At 39.7% G+C, this 21,077-nt stretch overlaps 1 protein-coding gene across 9 annotated transcripts in view; it reads left to right on the forward strand.

The window, feature by feature from the left end:
• The window catches only part of KCNC2 (potassium voltage-gated channel subfamily C member 2), a 417,946-nt gene extending 398,768 nt beyond the window's left edge, over positions 1 to 19,178 (forward strand). For 3 of the 9 annotated variants that reach the window (XM_063927443.1, XM_063927446.1, XM_063927444.1), the window contains exon 5: positions 15,767 to 16,198. In XM_063927443.1, coding sequence (XP_063783513.1) covers positions 15,767 to 15,903 — 137 coding nt within the window. In that variant the 3' untranslated portion in view covers positions 15,904 to 16,198. The other 6 variants (XM_063927451.1, XM_063927449.1, XM_063927447.1 and 3 more) reach the window with 3 other exon arrangements.
• The last annotated feature ends 1,899 nt before the right edge of the window (positions 19,179 to 21,077 follow it).

Below are 21,077 nucleotides of genomic sequence, written 5' to 3' on the forward strand. Positions count from 1 at the left end.
TGAATATATTGAAACCTTGGCTTGCAAAATTAAGTAATGCAAGTTATTATACCTCAAAAGGTTTGCCCACACTAAGCCTCATAGCATTATCCGGTGGCAGTAAATTCATGGGGGCAAATGAGTTAGGGATCCTCAGCATTAAATTACGACAAGCTGAGCTGCAGTGTTACTGTAATTTTGATAAAGATTTTAAATTTAGTTTTAGTCTTAGTCACTCACTTAGATATGTAATTGGTTTAAAGTCATATTTTATTTATTTTTTCTTCATTTTTGTCAAGATTTAGTCAGTGGATCTCAGTTTTCATTTTAGTGTAGTTCTAATCAATGTTTTAGTCATAATTTGTGCAAATAGTTTAATGATACTGTAATCGATTTTTCTGAAGAGTATTTCTCTAAAATTCCCTTGAGAAGTTTGCATACCTTTAACTATATATTTAGTAATCTAGTCTCAGTAAGCTTAGTTTGATTTACCGTAGTGCTTCCGTATATCATATACAAATGAATGCCTTAAAATTGTTAGAGCAAACAAGTGCAATACACAATACTATTTCCTTCATTGCAGGTTTTATTTTTTTTTGCAAATATCTAGAACACATAATTTTTATTGAAAAATTGAAAACCCTACTTCCATTGTTAATTCTGTCAAGGATATTAAATTTAGTTTTATTCACTTTTTTGCTTTGTTTTAATTAAGGTCTCAGTGGAGTGACAGGGAGGAGCGGGGGGTTGCATCATCGCTCTCGTTAACGAATGCGCATCACTAACAATGTTGAGTGTACACATTAGACAAGATAGTAAAAAATATTGCTCAGAATTGCCCTTCTGATCAATACTTTTTACTTTCTCGTTTAGTGTGTATGGGGCTTTAGAAACAAAAAGTCGTGAAGGAAATGGAATGAAGTTCTCGTCACCAAAATGATAAACTGTGGCGTACCAAAAATTCTCTTGGCAAGTGTATATACCGGGTATAAAAATGTTTCTTTTACAAAAGAAGATGGACACCAATAACACCGAACACCCAGAGAAGGGGAATGATATAACGTACCCAAACTCACAAATACAGTGGCTGGGCTACTCATAAAATGGTTTCTTTAACTGGATGTATGATGATCAAATCTCCTCTTACTCACTTTTCCTCCAGATAAGGCACAAATTAATAAATAAACATAACTGTGTAGTATTTCACTAGAAAATGTTTCACAATGATCTATTGCCTTATTTTGTGTACATTTATATTTCTTCTACCTGAATTCGGCAGGTTTTAGGCCGTTTGATAGGTCATACACTTTTTATTTGCACCCAAATTCCCTTCAGTTTCATCTTTATTACTAAATACATAGTACACTATGGGCCTAATTTAGCATGGTTCGCTATTTAGAGAAATCGCAAATTGAGCGATTATCGAATGACTGTGCATTCATAGCGTTTGCATTGCATACACGTGAGGGGTTATAGCAACAGAAATTGCGTACAGATCATAATCGCAATGTAGCCGCTGATTGACTGACAGGAAGCGAGTGTTTCCTGGGTGTGTCATAAAAAACACAGGCGTGCCAAAGCATTTTTGGGGAGGGTCTTTGACCACTTCTAGGCCGTCTGAGTTGCAGATTACTGGCAGCCTCAGACCTACAGATGGAGCCATGCTCATCTGAGGCGGCTCCATTACAGGCATGCACTCCCGGCGTGACTAGACAATCTGTCCACCTAGTCACACCAGGAGTGCACAGAGACACTCTCCCATTCACTGCGCGTCTCCATCAGCGTTTTCGTCATGGACGCACACGCGTCCCTGGACGGAGACTCTCTCCCATTCTAATGAATGGGGTGCGTCTCCGTCACAGGCGCATGTGCCTGCCTGGAAGAAGGCACTCTCATTGTCAGGTGCGCCTGGGCGGGCATGCCCAGGCACAGACGGAGCCACGACTAGCATGGCTCCATCTGTACTTACATTTGCTCAGACAGCAAAAAATCTTTGAAGTTCCAGAAATTACATATGCATCTGCGAATGGCTAGTGAATTGCGATGCATTCGCCAACTTGCATGGGGTGTTTTTTCTTCCTGTCGGGGTGGCGCTTTTCTACTCGTAGACAACTGCAATTTCTCAGAATAGCGATCCATGCTGAATTATATCCTATAAACGAATTAAGATGCAACATTCTGGAAAAAGGTTGCAATTTGGGTAGAAAGGAAAAACACAGCGGTCTGATATGAGTGACCTGTGCCATGCTTTGTTCCATGTATTATTATGATTAATCTGTGACTTCTTACCAGTGGTGCAAGTAGAAAAAGTGTCTTATAGGTACTGTCGCACGTGCCAAAAAAAGGGTGTGGCCAAATGCCACATGGGGCACGGGCAATTAAAATGATGGCGTGATACACATATGGGGGGCCAGATAAACATATGACCCCAATAATGCCAGATACACATTGCCCCACAGTGCCAGATACACATTGCCCCACAGGGCCAGATACACAAATGCCCCCACAGTGGCAGATACACAAATGCCCTCACAGTGCCAGATACACATTGCCCCACAGTGCCAGATACACAGGTTCCCCAACAGTGCCAGATATACAAATGCCCCCACAGTGCCAGATATACAAATGCCCCACAGTGTCAGATATACATTGCCCCAAGTGCCAGATACACAAATGCCCCCACAGTGCCAGAAACACAAATGCCCCCACAGTTCCAGATACACATTGCCCCACAGTGCCAGATACAAAAATGCCCCATTGTCAGATACACATTGCCCCACAGTGCCAGACACACAAAAGCCCCCACAGTGCCAGATATACGTTGCCCCACTGTAGCAGATACACAAATGCCCCTACAGTGCCAGATATACATTGCCCCACAGTGCCAGATATACATTGCCCCAAAGTGCCAGATATACAAATTCCCCCAGAGTGCCAGATACACAAATGCCCCCACAGTGCCAGATACACAAATGCCTCCACAGTGCCAGATACACAAATACCCCCACAGTGTCATAAATACATTCCTCCACAGTGCCAGATACACAAATGCCCCCACAGTGCCAGATACACAAAAGCCCCCACAGTGGCAGATATACATTGCCCCACAGTGCCATATACACAAATGCCCCCACAGTGCCAGATATACATTGCCCCACAGTGCCAGATATACAAATGACCCCACAGTGCCAGATACACAAATGCCCCCACAGTGCCAGATACACAAATGCCCCCACAGTGGCAGATATACACTGCCCCACAGTGCCAGATACACAAATGCCACCACAGTGCCAAATATACATTACCACATGCCAGATATGCAAATGCCCCCCAGTGCCAGTTACACAAATGCCTCCACAATTCTAGATATAGATTGCCCCAGAGTACCAGATACACAAATGCTCCCACAGTGCCAGATATACATTGCCCCACTGTGCCAGATATACAAATGCCCCCACAGTGTCAGATACACAACTGCCCCCACAGTGCCAGATATACTGTACATTGCCCCACAGTGTCAGATACACAAATGCCCCACAGTGCCACCCCTCTGCTCACCGCTGCTTCTGTTTGTGCTGTGTGAGTGGAGGAGAGCACAGTGCCTCTCCTGCCCCTCAATGCTCGTGAAGTCCGGTCTCCGCAGCTCCGGCAGCGTTTATCTCAAATGAGGCGCCGGTTTGTTAAGCAATCAGAGCTCACGGACCGGCAGCCAATCAGGAGCCGTGGCTGCCGGTCCACGAGCTCTTATTGGCTAACAAACTGGTGCCTTATTAAGATTCACCCCCCGCCGCCACTGCAGCCTCCGGAGACCGGACATCAGAGAATTGAGGGGCAGGAGAGGTGCTGCGCTGCACTGTCCTCCCCTCACATAGCAGCCAGCAGGATGCAGGTATGGTGGACGGCCCAGCGGCATGGTGTACCGGCTCAGAATTTCTTTCCAGTACACCATACCGCCCCATACTGCCGTACTTGCAGCACTGCTTGCCACCAAATTCTTTTCGATAAATGCTAATACTAAATACTTGTATTATTTGCACTATTAGTGAAGTTGTGTGAAACAAAAACGCAGAATTCAGGAAAAGGTATGCATGCACGGGAATTACTACCTGATGCAGAACATTTATTTCCAGAGGAAGCTGGCACTTTTAGAACTCCATGCACTAAAACACCCTGGCATCCAGGGCCCACTGAAACCATTATAACTTCTATAAAATGTATCCTGTGAAATACATATATATAAAATTAGAAAAAAAAATCTTTATTAAAAGATAAATCCTAGGGGGATTTGTTTCTTGCATTTAGTGGGAAAAAAAATACAAAAAACGTGTTGACTATGGCATGCTCCTTTGCCAGCCACAGTGCAAATTAACAGACCTACTGTATGTCAGCTTCTGATCAATAATTTGCTGGTTTGGTGTGATTGGTTAGAGTCTGAAAAAAGGAGATACGTACAATTTACTGGCGGATGGGATGCCGGCTGTCATGATCCCGACAGCAGGATCCCGACCGCCAGAATTCCGGTAGTGGGGCGAGCACTAGAAAGTCCCTTGCAGGCTTGCCAAAGAGGGAGAATAGCCTGTGTCACCAGTATTACGGTGGCGGTATTTCACTGCATGTCGGGATTCCGACTGGCTGTATTTTTTAATCTGCATCCCTGTAAAAGCTACTCTGTATTGGTTAGTAGTGGTGAAACAACACGTTCTTACAGCTAATTTCAATGAGCTACTATACGTTGTATCATTACACCCAATAGTAATTCAAGTCTCTCAAAATCTGATGCGATTTATGATATCGTAAATTCTAGCCTCATAGCAGCCATCAGTTCTTGGTCGATATTTGTAGACCTCAGGTTTCAGATTTCTCCATTGGCTGTGTAGAAGCCTTTAATGTAGCTGCTGAGGATTATTTTGCGTACAGAAATGGAAATTATACTTCTTAACACAGCCAGACAAGTTAAATTGCAGCGATAGCACCGGAAATGACCCAACTTCAGAAAGTGACTAAAAATGTGAATCACAAATGAAGGCCACCATCTGGATATAATCATATTCAAAACCACTTGAAAATAAACTGTATTCCATGCACTGTTAAATTGAGTACTAAATTTTGTTAACCTTTAAAATCTGGTAGGTTTTATTGCCTCCCCGTGTAATAATAATAATGATAATAATAATAATAATTTTATATACCATTTTCTTCTCGCTGGACTCAAAGTCGCTTTACATTCATCAAAACATTTTACATTGTACAAAGGCATTAGAAATACACAAAGTTGAAAAACATACATAAATAATTATGACCAACTAAAACTAGGGAGCACAAAAAGCATACTGGCAGGGGTAGATGCAAACATCTTGGATAGTAACTTCTACAGGTTACATATTCCATCCATGATAGGTACCAGGTGATGCTGCTGTCTTGGGCACACTATGTAGGAATACCTTGGGTGGAATAAGTCATGCTCAGAAGAGAGGACACAAAATGGGTTGTTCAAGTGACCTACTGATAACAGCAGAGTCCTAGCACAACCGTCAGGTCCATGCAGTCGCAGAACTTGTGTGGGATGGTCCCAGTTTCAAAAATATAATTTGGGCCCCCCTTCCTCCACCTCAACCCAAGTTCACAATATATCACACGGCAATTGGTGACAGGGAGAGGTAGAGGTTTATAATGAAACGCCGAGGTTGACAACAGAAGGCAAGGGGATACAAAGGGTGACAGCGGAAGGCAGGGGGAGGCAGAGGGTGATAGGAAGAGGGTGATGGTGAGGCAGTGGGTGACAGGGAGAGAGTGATAAGAAGAGTCAGTGGGTGATAGGGGTCAAAAACAATGTCCTGTGAGATGTGGAAAACTGAGGGCATGTACCGTGGTGGGGGCCTCTGCTCTGTCTGTGAGAGGGGCTCTCAATTCTTGTGCTTTCCTCAGTTTGGCACTTGGTCAGGAAGACTCTGACAGTGCCAGTTACACCAGTTGTGAGCTGCCTTTAATTCACAGCAGTGATTTAGAAAAAAATTACAACTGTCTGTTAATTAGAGGCAGTATCTGGATGTGTTCATCAGTGCTGATAGGTGGCAGGACTCTTCTATCAGTCACACACAAGGTCCTAAGGTAAGGGGCAGGTCCTTCAGGCAGTGGGGCCCACCATGCTGTCTGAAGTGGGCCATTCATCCGACATTGCTCAAAATGGTCTGGGGAGGCAAGGGGGGGGTCAGAGAATGGTTAGCTGCCTCACAGCACTGAGGTCATGGGTTCGATTCCCACCATGGCCCTAACTGTGCAGAGTTTGTATATTCTCCCCATACTTGCGTGGGTTTCCTCCGGGTACTCCGGTTTCCTCCCACAATCCAAAAATATACTGGTAGGTTAATTGGCTCCCAACAAAATTAACACTACCGTGAATGTGTCTGTGTACATGTGGTAGGGAATATAGAATGTAAGCTCCACTGGGGCAGGGACTGATGTGAATGGGCAAATATTCTCTGTACAGCGCTGCGGAATATGTGTGCGCTATATAAATAACTGGTAATAAATTAATAAAAAATAAATAAATATATGTCAAAACTGGCACATGTGTATTAGTATGATAATAATGGGCAAGATAAAAATAAATGGCGAGATCATCAGAACCATGCATTTTTCATTCTACAGAGAGCACCAGGTGAGTCAGCAATGTTGTGTGCACCACAATGGTCACTATGGGGGTCATTCAGGTTTGCTAGCAAACCAAAAAAATGTGCAATTGGGCAAAACCATGTGGCACTGCAGGTGGAGCAAATGTAACATGTGCAGAGAGATTTAGATTTGGGTGGGTTATATTGTTTCTGTGCATGGTAGATACTGGCAGCTTAATTTCTACACTGCAATTTAGATTTCAGCTTGAACACATCCCACCCAAATTTAACTCTCTCTGCACAGTTAGGTGGCAGTATTAATGCAAAAGTACAACAGAATTTAAGTAGGAATAAATGATAGTACTGAATTAGTATATTGCAAGTTTAGGAAAGCAGAGTGTTTAATGAACAAGCAGGCGTAGGCGGGTCCAACTAGATTAAGGTTTGCAGAGGTAAAGTCCAAAATTATAACAGTGGGGAAAAATAAAAAGGGGGAATGGACAGAGGAATTAAGAAGAAATATAAAGCAAAATAAAAGAAAGCAAAACAAAATTAAATAGCCTGTTGTGGCCCCAGTGATGCTGCTGCTCAATTGTTATTGGTTTTCCCCACAGAGCCTTGCTAGCCTGGTCTGAGGGTGGTCTTTCATATCACAGAGGCAGGCATGTGGCAAGATGGTCACCTGGAGGAATGGGTCTGAAGGCTGCAATGGGGTCCAGTCCAAAGAGATGCCATAGAGCCACTGCCCTGGCAAGCATCTAGGTAGGTAGAGTCTGGGGCTGATGGAAGGCATCTGCAGTAGTTAAGGCGACAGACTGCAGCAGCCACAGTCAGCAGATCGAGGCTGCAGCTGCAGCCAGAAGAGCAGGCCTTACTTTTCGGCTGCTGTGAATTCATGGCCAGAAACCACCAGAGGACCCCAATGAGCAGCAAAGCAGGGACAGTGCCAGGCCAGCATGTGACAGCCGCAACTCCCCAAGTAGTTGCTGGAGCCAGAGTTTGCTGTGAGGCAGTTGAAGCGAGGTGCGTGTTATCCTGGCTGGTAGGCTGCAGTTAACTCCTGATACCATGTTTACCTCTTGTCCTGTGTGCATCCAGCTGTATAGCCGCATCTGCTATCTGATTCCTTTCTTTCCAGTGCAGGATGCAGGAAAGAAGCTGACAGTATTCTTACTGCCCTTCCGTTGCGTGAAGCAATGCAGGTGGGAAGATGGTGGCTGCATACTTGTCCCTGTGATCTCCCTGCTGCTTCAGCTCCACCAGGGAGGATTGGCCATTATCAAACATTGCTGCTGGGGAAGCAGCATGGGCATAGCTACCTTGGGTGCAGGGGATGCGGCTGCTATGGGGCCCGAGTTGTCTCTGGGGCCTGAGCCTTCCCCGGCACCTTGTTGCTGAGCCCCGGCAGCGACGCTGGCATCTTTTACCTTCAGCAGGTGTGGCTGCTGCACTGCAGCCACACATGCTCACCCGGCCGGCTCTGCCTCTCCTGAACTAACTATGCTAACTAATGCTGGGAGGAGGCATGACTGAGTCTGCAGGGACATCTCTGGATCACGGCCACGCCTCCACCCAGCATCTGTGAGAAGACCCGGAGGGCAGGATGTACTAATGCTTACCGCCACGATAAGCATTAGTACAGTTTACTGCAGAGGCCAGTTACCAAAGAGGCATCTGTATTAAGCCCACACCCCTGGAGCTGCAGTACACCAGCAGAGGCTACTCATCCCCCCGAACCCTGCATAACCGGTAGCCACTTGTTGCTGGTCAACATGCTGCTGATCTCCGGCTTTGGGCTACGCAGGGTTCGGGGGATGAGTGTCCTCTGCCGGTGTACTACAGCTCTGGGAGTGCAGACTCCGCAGGCTCTCAGCACTATTTAATATCCAGCTGCCTCAGGTATGTACAGCCCGCAACCTCGGCTGCTGAAATTCGGCACGCTGCTCCTGCTGCTGGCTGTCCATCCACCCGGCTCAGCAACCCAACAAGGTTTCATACATATACCTCTTCGGTAACTGGCCTCTGTGGTAAACGGTACTATGCTTACCATCGCAGTAAGCATTATTACATCCCGAGTCAGGCAGACCGGGAGAGCATATGAGGCGGCAGTGGCCCAATGGTGAGTGATGCGGGAAGTTCACTGGGGAAGGGGAATTTTTAGTAATTCATGGGGGTGGGGGGCATTCAAGGTGGTGGCTGGGAGCATAATTTTATGCTATGGGGCCCCAACTGACATAGCTATGCCCCTGGGAAGCAGTGCCTGGATCCTGGAATACTGGCAATTTCGTGGAAAAACACGGGAAGTGCAGGGTGACCATGGTTGTGGGACAGAGAATGGGAGCTCTGTGAAGATTCAACCATCCCTGGCCCCCGCCAGATATGTACATTAGCTAGATAACAAGTACTATTGAAATCAGTGACATTCGGTGAAGTGAGGCAGAGCCTTTCCTGTCATACTAATGTATATGCCAGAGTTCTGAATATAAAGTATATCAAAAATACAAAGAATATATAAGAAATATCTTCTATGTATTAATCTCATCATTTTTATAGTCAAAACTCTGACAGGTGAGACAGTGCCTACCATGCCTAACTTGTCCACAAATGCACAAATTTGCAGCAGTATATACTGTTCCATCTTTTGTATAATGCCCACATGAACCCTTTGGCTAATATATTATGTGTAAATCTGGCTCGGGTACTGGTTAGTACTTCCTGAGCCATTTTCCTCACAGCACGTCACTGATTGAAATGTCATGCCATAGTCTTACTTGCTATTATTTTCTATAGCCTGTGCCCAGCTCTTGCCACAATTAAGTATATACATGTATATACAGTAATGTATGATCATCTTATCCCAGTTGCCTGGAGATATGATAAATGTATACACTATGAGAAAATTTATTATAAACCAAAACATTGGATTAGCCTGTGGACATATGTGAGTGTTCAATTTTGGGTGAGGAAAAGTCTGTAAATGGCACCATTTCTAATATATATATATATATATATACATACTGTATATACAGATAGGATGGGGATATCAGCGACCACTGGTGTTTTTACAGTGCTAATAATCCATAGTATTATGTGATAAAAGATCAATAAGTATATTAAACAAAAGAATTACCAAGAGCACTTTATTTAAGACAAAGTATATAAAGAGCATAAAATTCAACAGACTGTACTGTAGGTGGAACTGTAGAATTAAGAAGTGGTACCTGTATATGAAAAGTAATATATATATAAAAAAAAAAAATATATATATATATATATATATATATAGCAGCTGGTATCGGATCGGCACTCTCCTGGATATAAGTAAATTGCTCTGGTGCCTTCTGGAAAAATTCATGCAGATGGATACTGTAATACAAACAGCGGCACTCAGAGACTGACACAGCCGGAAAGATGTAAAGTGCTGGTGCTATTTATTCCATAATACAGGCTAAGTGTTCCAACGTTTCGGGGCACGCAAGCCCCTTTGTCAAGGTGAGCCAAATACAGAGTGAAACTCTTTCACTCTGTATTTGGCTCACCTTGACAAAGGGGCTTGCGTGCCCCAAAACGTTGGAACACTTAGCCTGTATCATGGAATAAATAGCACCAGCACTTAACATCTATCCGGCTGTGTCAGTCTCTGAGTGCCGCTGTTTGTATTACAGTATCCATCTATATATATATATATATATATATATATATATATATAATTATATTAAAAAGTAGGAGATATGTCTTATCTTTAGAAAGCAGGTGGTCACAATGAGGGAGGTCCGATGCATTTCATCCTAAGATTTCATCAAGGGGTGCTTTTTTTGGTTTGCTAACAAACCTGAAGAAAGCCCATAAACACAGGCTGCTGCCAACATTTATTGAGATCAACCCTTGCACTCCCCCATTCCCCACATGTAACACACACACAGAGTACATAGTACAGCTTGATGGAGGCACTGCCTACCTGTGGCTATAGGGGCGGTGAAGGAGAGTGCTTCTCCCAGACAGCTCTCAATAAGCCTGGGAAGTGCCTGTAAGAAGCTGCTAACTGCAGCTCCCCCTAACTTCAGCTACCTGCAAGCCGTCTCTGTGGATATGAGGAGGTAGCTGCGATGTCACTAACACAGCTCCTCCATCTAAAAAGCAGGCATCTGCAGCACTGTGTTTCGGCTCCACAATGAGGGCCATGGACAGATGATATGTCATGCCCATGACCAGTCACTAGTGCACCAAAAGTTTGGGTCACGGAGCTGATGGAGTTCCGCTCAGCGCCCATATCACAGCACAGCAGCAAATATAGGTCAGCACAAATTTTGATTCGATTGTCCATTTGGGCATTATTGTTCATGCAATGCAAGCCATGCATCTATAATGACGTTATTATGTCAACCCCCTTTTCATCCCCACAGGAGAGGTTTAGTTTTCCTTTTTTCCACCGCAAGAATATCCATGTAACATTTCAGCTTCCTAACATATCATCAGGAAGTAAGAGAATTAGTGATGAGTCAGCCAGACAGTGAGTGAGGGCTTTCGCATGTATGTATATATATATATATATATATACAGTTCAAAAGACCGGCACTCCTTTGTTACATACAGATGGGTCCATGTTTATCTTGACCTTTAATAGGATTAACTGAGACTGGGCAGTCAGACTTAATCCACTGCTGTAATGACTTGATCCCCTGCTGTATTGTTCTCTGTATTGTATTGCAGCTGAGAACAATAGATGTTAATGTTATGTTAATAAACCATGTTGTGCCTAGGCGCAGCAAACTAGCCAAGATAACTGTGGACCTATCTGTAAATACTTGCATCCCGGTGCCATTAATCCCACAAGGGATAAATTGTATATAGGGGGTAATTCCAAGTTGATCGCAGCAGGAAATTTTTTAGCAGTTGGGCAAAACCATGTGCACTGCAGGGGAGGCAGATATAACATGTGCAGAGAGAGATAGATTTGGGTGTGGTGAGTTCAATCTGCAATCTAAATTACAGTGTAAAAATAAAGTAATTACCCTGCACAGAAACAAAATAACCCACCCAAATCTAACTCTCTCTGCAAATGTTATATCTGCCCCCCCCCCTGCAGTGCACATGGTTTTGCCCAACTGCTAAAAAATTTCCTGCTGCATACAACTTGGAATTACCCCCATAGATGGCAGTAGCGGCACTCAGCCACGACTGCTCCAAAGAATTATAACACCATCACTCTGGATTATGTCAACATTTCAGGATAATTTATTTAGACCCTTTCGTCAGGATACCTGATGAAAGGGTCTAAATAAATGATCCTGAAACGTTCACATAATCCAGAGTGATGATGTTTTAATTTATTTGGAGCAGTTGTCGCTGAGTGCCGCTACTGCGAGCTATATATATATATATATTTTAAATGAATCTACCAACATATATATATATATATATATATATATATATATATATATATCACGATAAATTCCATAGGTGCGCCAATATACTCAGGATATATTTTAAAATGATCCCCTATGGACTTGCTGTCCCTTTTCTTACAACACCAATGTCGATATATTTTTAAAATTTATTCAAGTGTGCATGTAAAAACATTTACATAAAACCCAAATAGCGTAATACAATGAATAATATCAACAAGATCACTGTATCAGAATTAATGTCAGAATCTGTCTTTCTAGCAAAATGCAGCATTTTGCTAGAAAGACAGATTCTGACACAGTGATTACAAGACAACATTGCTATATCTGTGGATGGAAATTGATCATTCTCTAGTACTAGAAACGTCTGATTAGAGATCAAGCCTACAGTGATTTCTGGCTATGGAATAAATGCATCTATAATTTACGTTTAGAGATAAGGCATCAGAACGGACCATAGAGAGTTTCCTATAAGAATCCACGATTATTATAAATATTATTATGTAGAAACAGATCTACCCTCAATACATCTTAACATCGCTATATACCCCTGAAAAAGTCCAACCAAAAGGACAAAACGCGTTGGGTGATCTAAACGACCTGAAAATATACAGTGGATCTTCTTGTGAGTGCACCTCCGTAAGGGTAAAGCGCATGAACATCTAGCCTCTGTATTAGTAAACAGGTCTTGTTGATATTATTCATTGTATTATGCTGTTTGGGTTTTATGTAAATGTTTTTACATGCACACTTGAATAAATGTAAAAAATATTAAATATATCGACATTGGTGTTGTAAGAAAAGGGACAGCAAGTCCATAGAGGATCATTTTAAAATATATCCTGAGTAAATTGGCGCACCTAAGGAATTTATTGTGATTATTATTGTTTGATCTCCACTAGCAGGTGATCTACTTTAGGTTGCAGCCTCATTTATCCGAGCGCAATTAATAGGGTATTTCTTGGTGTATATATATATATATATATATATATACACACAGTATATATATATATATATATATATATATGTGTTGGTGGGGTAGCCCGGCACTCGCTGGATGCTGTAAAGGACCTGGGTGCCCTCCGTGGTATGGATAGTCGTAGAAAAGATAGGCGGCACTCCAGGGTTTTGTTCAAACAAAATTGTGTATTGGCATCACAAAATACACAGTAACCGACGTTTCGGGGTCCTTGAAGAAGGGGCCACGGACCCCGAAACGTCGGTTACTGTGTATTTTGTGATGCCAATACACAATTTTGTTTGAACAAAACCCTGGAGTGCCGCCTATCTTTTCTACGACTATATATATATATATATATATGTAGATTCAGTTAAAATCAGGTTTGTTCCTAGATTCTGTTCCTTGTCTCTAAATTTTAATACAAAATCAGAGATGAGTGAAATTTCATGGAAGTCAACTCTTGTGATGGAACAGGTGTGAAATTTCAGTAATATAAACTTTAAGTACTCCATAGATTGTCATTGAATATTATAAACTAATAGAAATTACTTTTTCATGAAAATTATAGGCTTTGAATAGAGTTCAGATACATTTTATATTGTATAGTTGAAATAGGAGTTAGAACATGTAAGAACAAATTCTGCCTACAAAACCTTAAAAGTTTTGCAGCTAAAACTGGAATTAGGTGAATATTCTGTTAAACAGTTCTAATTTTTTTGATCATCTCTAATTTCAGTGCAGGGCTTACTGTACTCTTTGTGTGTTTTTATTTTTTTTTTATTTTTTTTACAAAAGACCAGAAACGGCTCCTGTATTGCACTCACCTGCTTTTTATGTCTGCCCCCATGTATTCTAAAAACATGGTTTCTACCAAACCTGAAACAAATCAGAGTTTAGAAATATTTCTAAGAAAGACCAATATTAAACTTGTTAAATTACTAGTAAAAAAAGTCACTAGTAATGTTTGCATCAAGTTTTCATTTACATTTCCAAAATAGGGTTCTCTGTAAACAATTAAAGTTCTAAGAGGGAAAGTAAAGTATATAAAAAAATGTTTCAATGAATAAATGTACCTACTGTATGGTAGGCTAAAATGCAGAAATATAAAAAAAAATTCTGGGAATTTTTTTAATACTTTTACAGATAGACAAGTGTGTCAAAATACTACAAAATCCTTTGTGTGAAAAATTATTGTGATATCATTTTACAATGGCCCTCATTCCGAGTTGTTCGCTCGCTAGCCGCTTTTCGCAGCAGTGCACACACTAAGCCGCCGCCCTCTGGGAGTGAATCTTAGCTTAGCAGAATTGCGAACGAAGTATTCGCAATATTGCGAAAATACTTTTCTTTGCAGTTTCTGAGTAGCTCGAGACTTACTCTTCCAGTGCGATCAGTTCAGTGCTTGTTGTTCCTGGTTTGACGTCACAAACACACCCAGCGTTCGCCCAGACACTCCCCCGTTTCTCCAGCCACTCCCGCGTTTTTCCCAGAAACGGCAGCGTTTTTTTACACACTCCCATAAAACGGCCAGTTTCCGCCCAGAAACACCCACTTCCTGTCAATCACACTACGATCACCAGAACGAAGAAAAAACCTCGTAATGCCGTGAGTAAAATACCAAACTTACTTGGCACAGCTGCAGTGCGAACATTGCGCATGCGCAGTTAGCGGAAAATCGCACCGAAGCGAAGGAAAAGAACAAGCGAACAACTCGGAATGAGGGCCAATGTACATAGTGAGTGATATTTTTTTTAACTTTACCTACTGCATTTTTCCTGGTCAGTGCTCGCACATCTGAAAAGAAGAAGTAAACAGACAACAGTGTAAGCTAGGCCAGTCACAGTAACCTAATGAGGAGATATTGTTTCGACTATCAGAAAATGTTACTGTACATACAGTATCAAAAACAGGAGAAGACACCTCATGAACACAGTTTGTGCATGAAATGCCAGCTTTCTTTGTAAGGAGAGATTTGACATAAAAATAAAAAATTAAACCATAGAAGACAGTAGCTATTAATATTAATACATATTGTACAGAAATAATAATAGCACTCTGACAGTATATTGCAGGAATTAAAATTGAAGGTCAAATTTAAGAGCTAAACTTATTTTTATGTGTTTTTTTGCCTATTTGTATCAATATGGAAAAGCAGACACTAAAAAAAACATGGACTTGGAAAAATTACATGAATATAATAACATTGATTATGGTACTCCTGTTAAAAAAAATATATTTTTCAATTGTTTATACATTAAACTCTGCTGAATTCATAACTATCTGGCCCTGTAGAATGGTAAACTAATTATGATACTCTTCTCAAATGCATGGTTGCTTATATTACTGTAGCTGTGCAAAATGTCTTGTTTGGAATAAATAACTTATGAATACAGGGCCTATTACTTTTTTCCATCTGCACCAAATCTTATATAATAATATAATTATTGATATCTTTAAAAGGGAGTGAGCATTTCACATTTTACTTTGTGTTTTTTACTGAGAATTTTTTGATCATACAGTTTAACATGCCATATTGTTTCAGCTGACACGATTATATAGCAGATCGAAACCCTGCAATTAAAATTATAATTGCTTCTAGATCTTAAATGTTATTTTTGCAGTGTTTTCTTCAGTTGCATTGAAGTATATCCAGATACAGGGTGAGATTGACCTATAAATTGTCTCAGCTCCTCATTACTGTCGGCATATACCTTTTTATGGAATCATAACTGATTGCATTTCATTTTACTGTTTGTCTCTGTCTTTTTCTGGCTGAATTCAACTGATGTCTGTGCAATTTTTCGTAAAAGGATATGAGAAATCCCGAAGTTTAAACAACATAGCTGGCTTGACTGGCAAAGCCTTGAGACTGTCTCCTGTAACATCTCCCTACAGCTCACCTTGTCCTCTAAGACGCTCACGATCTCCCATCCCATCTATCCTGTAAAACAGACAACATCAATATGACAAATAAAATCCTCTCAAGTACTATTTACCACATAAAGGAAATAATTAAATGTAGCATTAACTCTGGGATCTTCCCATACAGCATAAGTACAGTACAGCATTATCTCATCTGGAAAGGCTAGGAAACACCATTTTATCAGCAGATAATTTGCTATCATGCATTTAAAGTTGTTCAATGAAGTTTATGCATATCCACTGACCTTCCACTTTTTTTCTAGCAATAAAGTGGATAGAGTATGGATTGATCGGCCAGTATATTTAATGATTACATATATTTTCAGGGAAATACAGCTATACCAATGTGCTTCCAAATGATAACCAACACTTCATTGAACGTTCATTTCTTGTGAGTTTCTGATCCATTCTGAAGATGTCTGGGATCCTGTCTTTAGAGTTCGCAGTGTAAAAGATCAGACCATTTGCATGGACCATTTCGTCTACACATCATATCAGCGCAATGTTGCAGATTGCTGGAGCTACCAAATGGCTCTGGACATAAGCTTGGCATCGTATCATTCGCTAATCAGTTTTCCTGACAGTAGGATTTTGATTTTTCTTTCTTATTTCAGTTGGTAATTTTCTAGATGATTTTTATTTGTTTTATACTGTGGTAAAATCTTGTAATAGAGTACCGAAATGTCTCTGGTTGTTTGCACACAGATAACTGCAAAGAGGTTGTCATTACTGGTTACACGCAAGCAGAGGCCAGATCTCTTTCATAATGGCTTGGGAAGGCACAATACATGTGAAAAAGGTAAATGCCATCCAGGCTTGCAATTTTAAGCTAGCAGGTCTTCTTCTTACACCAGGGTTCTTCAACATTTTCACATGCAAAATTCTAAGAAATAAAAAAATATTCAAAGAACTAGAAAAACAAACGTGTACTGTGTGTTTTAGTTAAATTAAGAGGGCTGTGTATGTACTGAGGTTTTTTTTGACCAGCCTTAAACATCTGGATTAAAGTTTTGCATATTTTCAAGTTAATATCATACCAATTTTTTTCTTTTAAAGTGTTTGTCATGTATGTTTGTGTTGGTTTGTCTAACCAATTGTTAAGTTGTTTCATTCACCTTTCTTCAAACATTCAAGCCGTGCCTGTACACAACTAGTTCAAGGCTACATTATTTTCTTTTGCATTTTGCTGTGTTTTATGTGCTTTAAGTATGGTTGATGTCCTATTAAACTGAATTATGAAGGAAATAAATCAATTACATTTAACTAGATACAATTAACCATTGTCACCTACAGCAGCAATTCTCATATATTGTGTGAGCATGTATGTATGTGTATATATATATATATATATATATATATATACATATACAATACACACAAAATAGTGATTAATTGGCAAACATTAGTACTATAGCTGTTGTAAATTATATGGATCATTGACACCGGCTAGTCTGTAGATTATAATGGGGTTTCAACAGCAGCTTCAGTGCACAAGGTTATCTGAACTACTGTATTTTGAACTTTCAGTTATATTCTAGTAATACAAATTTGCTTTCTGTGAAATCCACTAAACACTGAAGTCATTCTCACAATGTCACAGGAAAAACAATATAGAAAACAGCAGTCTTTGTTACTATAAATTCAGTGGTGGTTTTTCTGATCAGACTTTCTTTGGCTCTGGGACTTGACTAAAAAACAGCAAATTCCAGGTCAGTGCTTTCTCAAACAATCTGCATATGAGAAATTATGGCTGGATGGGAATGTATTGACTCTAGCCACCAGCATGACCTATCAGCAATTCAATAGCTTGTTGCCTCACTAGGAGTTACCTTGTGGCTCAGATATTGGAATATGGAAATAATTTACATGTTTCAATTGTAAAATAGCAAGCCTGGAAGTAGTGCCATTCAAAAATATTATGCTGCCCACCACCACTGCTACAGAAAAGGCTATAACATTTGTGCCTTGTGAAACATGACATCAGTGTTTGGCCATCTTGTTTATTGCAACAAAAGATATGATGTTTTGGGCTGGTGATAGGATTAAAATAGATATAAAATAGAAAAGGCTCAACATTTCTAAAATAACCTTGAGATTGTTGAATTATCCCTGATTTTCATTCGCTTATCATTTTATCAGAGATGACTTTAATTCATATTATAATGTAATATGTAATGGTATATACCAAAACCAACAGCATGAGCTACATGACTGATTGTATATTAAAATATATTTCTAATATTTTTTAAATATATTAAGTTAGAAAATGACCAATCTTAAATGAAAACATTAGTCAAGTATTTTAATAAAGGGATTAATATAATATTTGGTGCTGCTGTTATTGACTACAGTGTTATACGGAATTTATCATGGATTTGTGACAACTGAAAAGGGGACAGTGGAATTTAGCCATAACAAGGACTATACTGGAAAGAAACTTCTACTGGTGAATGGGCCCTAGCTGTAAGCCTCTCATGCTTCAAGGTAGTGAATGAGATCTGATGTCCAGCTCAGTCTGCAAAGTGCAACAATCACAGACTGAATTGTATCCAGTGCTAGAAACTCGAATGGTCTGTACTGGCCAATTAGTTGTTAATAAATATGAGCATGGAATATCAGCTATTTTCATCAATTAAAGTACATGTTTGATTGTACAGTTCTCATTGATTACTCTATGTTTGTATAATACCCTCATATTTTGGATGACCTCACAACCCCTGCAGTACTCTAGGTTGTGCTGTAGAATATATAGAGATGCACATAAAAGGTATATGCTAACTTATCATGATTTGTTTCAACAGATCTTTTCTCATTTATTGCTGTTTATATTGCAGAAGACATATAGTACACTAAGTGGTGCTATTCCATTAGACATCTTCTTGTAAGTCTTAGAGACACGATGCTGTCTGTTCATTTCCGTATCTTCTGCTACTGTCTTCTAGAACACCACTACTTAGTACACATGGGTGTAAATTGTAACCCATCTGATATGTGTATTGTAATCTCTTCTATTATCAAAGGATACAAGAAGTTTAAAATGCCAGATTCATTTTGTCATTAAAATGTACATACTTGTTAGCTGGCTTTTCCTATCCATCTGTTTGGAAATAAAATCTAAGTATTACCAATAAAATCATGGTGGCAAGAACATATAGATAGTGTTTGATTACTTTCATTGCTTTGTCATCACCATAGGATCCAGCTGCATATATATTTGTTGTATAAGAATATTGATTTTATTTTTTGCCAAGGAGAAAAATATCTTTTTATCTGTGTTGTGCTATAAATATGTGAATTGTTAATTGTTACTGTCTATTATAATGTACATTTCAGTTAACAAAATAAAATATTTTTCCTTTATTTAAGAATATTTTTGTTTGTCCATTTGTTCTTATTTAAGCTACATATGGAGAATTCTACTGTGCACATTTTCTAAAAAGTATATTTTCATGACTCTGGTCTGTAGAGCTAATATCAAAATCATTATTTGGAAACAGGTCATGAAAATATTCTTTGCTAGATACTGTATATTGCATTAAACTACAAAATTGTAGATGATTGAGAGCTGGTACAAATACACATTGGGGGTAATTCAGAGTTGATCGCAGCAGCAAATTTGTTAGCAGTTGGGCAAAACCATGAGCACTGCAGGGGGGCAGATATAACGTGCAGAGAGAGTTAGATTTGGGTGGGGTGTTTTCAAACTGAGTGCAAAAATAAAGCAGCCAGTATTTACCCTGCACAGAAACAAAATAACCCACCCAAATCTAACTCTCTCTTTGCAAATGTTATATCTGCCACACCTGCAGTGCACATGGTATGCCCAAATGCTAACAAATTTGCTGCTGTGATCAACTCTGAATTACCCTTATTGTTAGGTGCTTCTGATTGGCTAATATGTGTTTTATTGATTGGCTCTGCATAAATGATTTTGTGTGCATATTTTATATATATTCATGCATCAGAAGGACGATGATAAATTAGTTTTAAAAAAAAATGTAAAGTATACCTAATAGTGAATATTTTATTTGCTGTCAAAACATTAAAAAAAATGTGCTTATTGTCTGATTGGGCGTAAGTATATCAAGGTATAAGTATATTGACCTAACCAACTTAGCAAGTGCAGAAAGATATATTTTTATATGTAGCACATACTAAAGAGCTTTTATTTTGAAACATGTGCATCCACTCAGCATGAGCCCCTGAATGTCTGCTGTACTTAGGCCACCAGAGATTGAAGGTCTACTATTCTATGACTTCCACAGATTGGAGTCATGCTATACACTCTCCACTGGAAATGAGTGGTCTATTATATACTTTCCACCAGAGATAAAAAGTCTGCTGTATACAAACCACCAGATATTGATGATCTGCAATACAATATTCACTAGATATGAGATCTACTACACCCTAACCACATTAGAATGGACTCCTGCTATTCAGTAGCCACCAAAGATATATATCTGCTTTACTGGAGGTGTTCTACTAACTAGCCCTCAGTTATTGAAGGTTTTTCTATACACTTTCTATATATACTTACTGTCTGATTGAAGGCATGCTTTATTTATTAGCCACAGTCTTACGAACTAGTCAACAATTTGCATACCATAGCAGGCTCTGCATTCTACTACTGACACCAAAATGAACTCCATATGATATGTATTTACCAGAAGTGACAGCTTTCCACTGAAGACAACATATTCAGCTCAGGTTTGTATACTGCTTGATATTAAGGCATTAAGGAAGACTGTATTAAGTTAATTAGGATGAGAGTTATGATCGTACAGTAGATTGTTACAGTTTATTTTTAATGTCAATAGTACTCTGTGAAAAGTATGGACCTCTTTTTTTTCTTGTTTTCTTCAATTGATGAAATGCTAATAAAGTTCATGAACAAGCACTTAATAACGTATGTGGCTCTCTCCAAAAATAATTTGAAAAGACCACATAATAGTGTTTGTTTTCATAACCATAATACCTAAACAGGAATTACAACACTACCACAAATGTGAATTTTTCAAATCAAGTATAAACGATCTCCCTTGCAAGAATGAGAAACAAAAGGAGGAACATTAAAACAAAGCACTACATATAATCAGTAGATCAATATTATAATCATGGTGTTTTTTTCTGTATAAATTATATTGGCAATCTATAAATCATGCCTAATAAATTAGTCAACCAAAGCATGTCTATTTT

The sequence above is a fragment of the Pseudophryne corroboree genome, chromosome 6 (genome assembly GCF_028390025.1).
Source record: "Pseudophryne corroboree isolate aPseCor3 chromosome 6, aPseCor3.hap2, whole genome shotgun sequence".
Lineage (NCBI taxonomy): Eukaryota > Metazoa > Chordata > Amphibia > Anura > Myobatrachidae > Pseudophryne > Pseudophryne corroboree.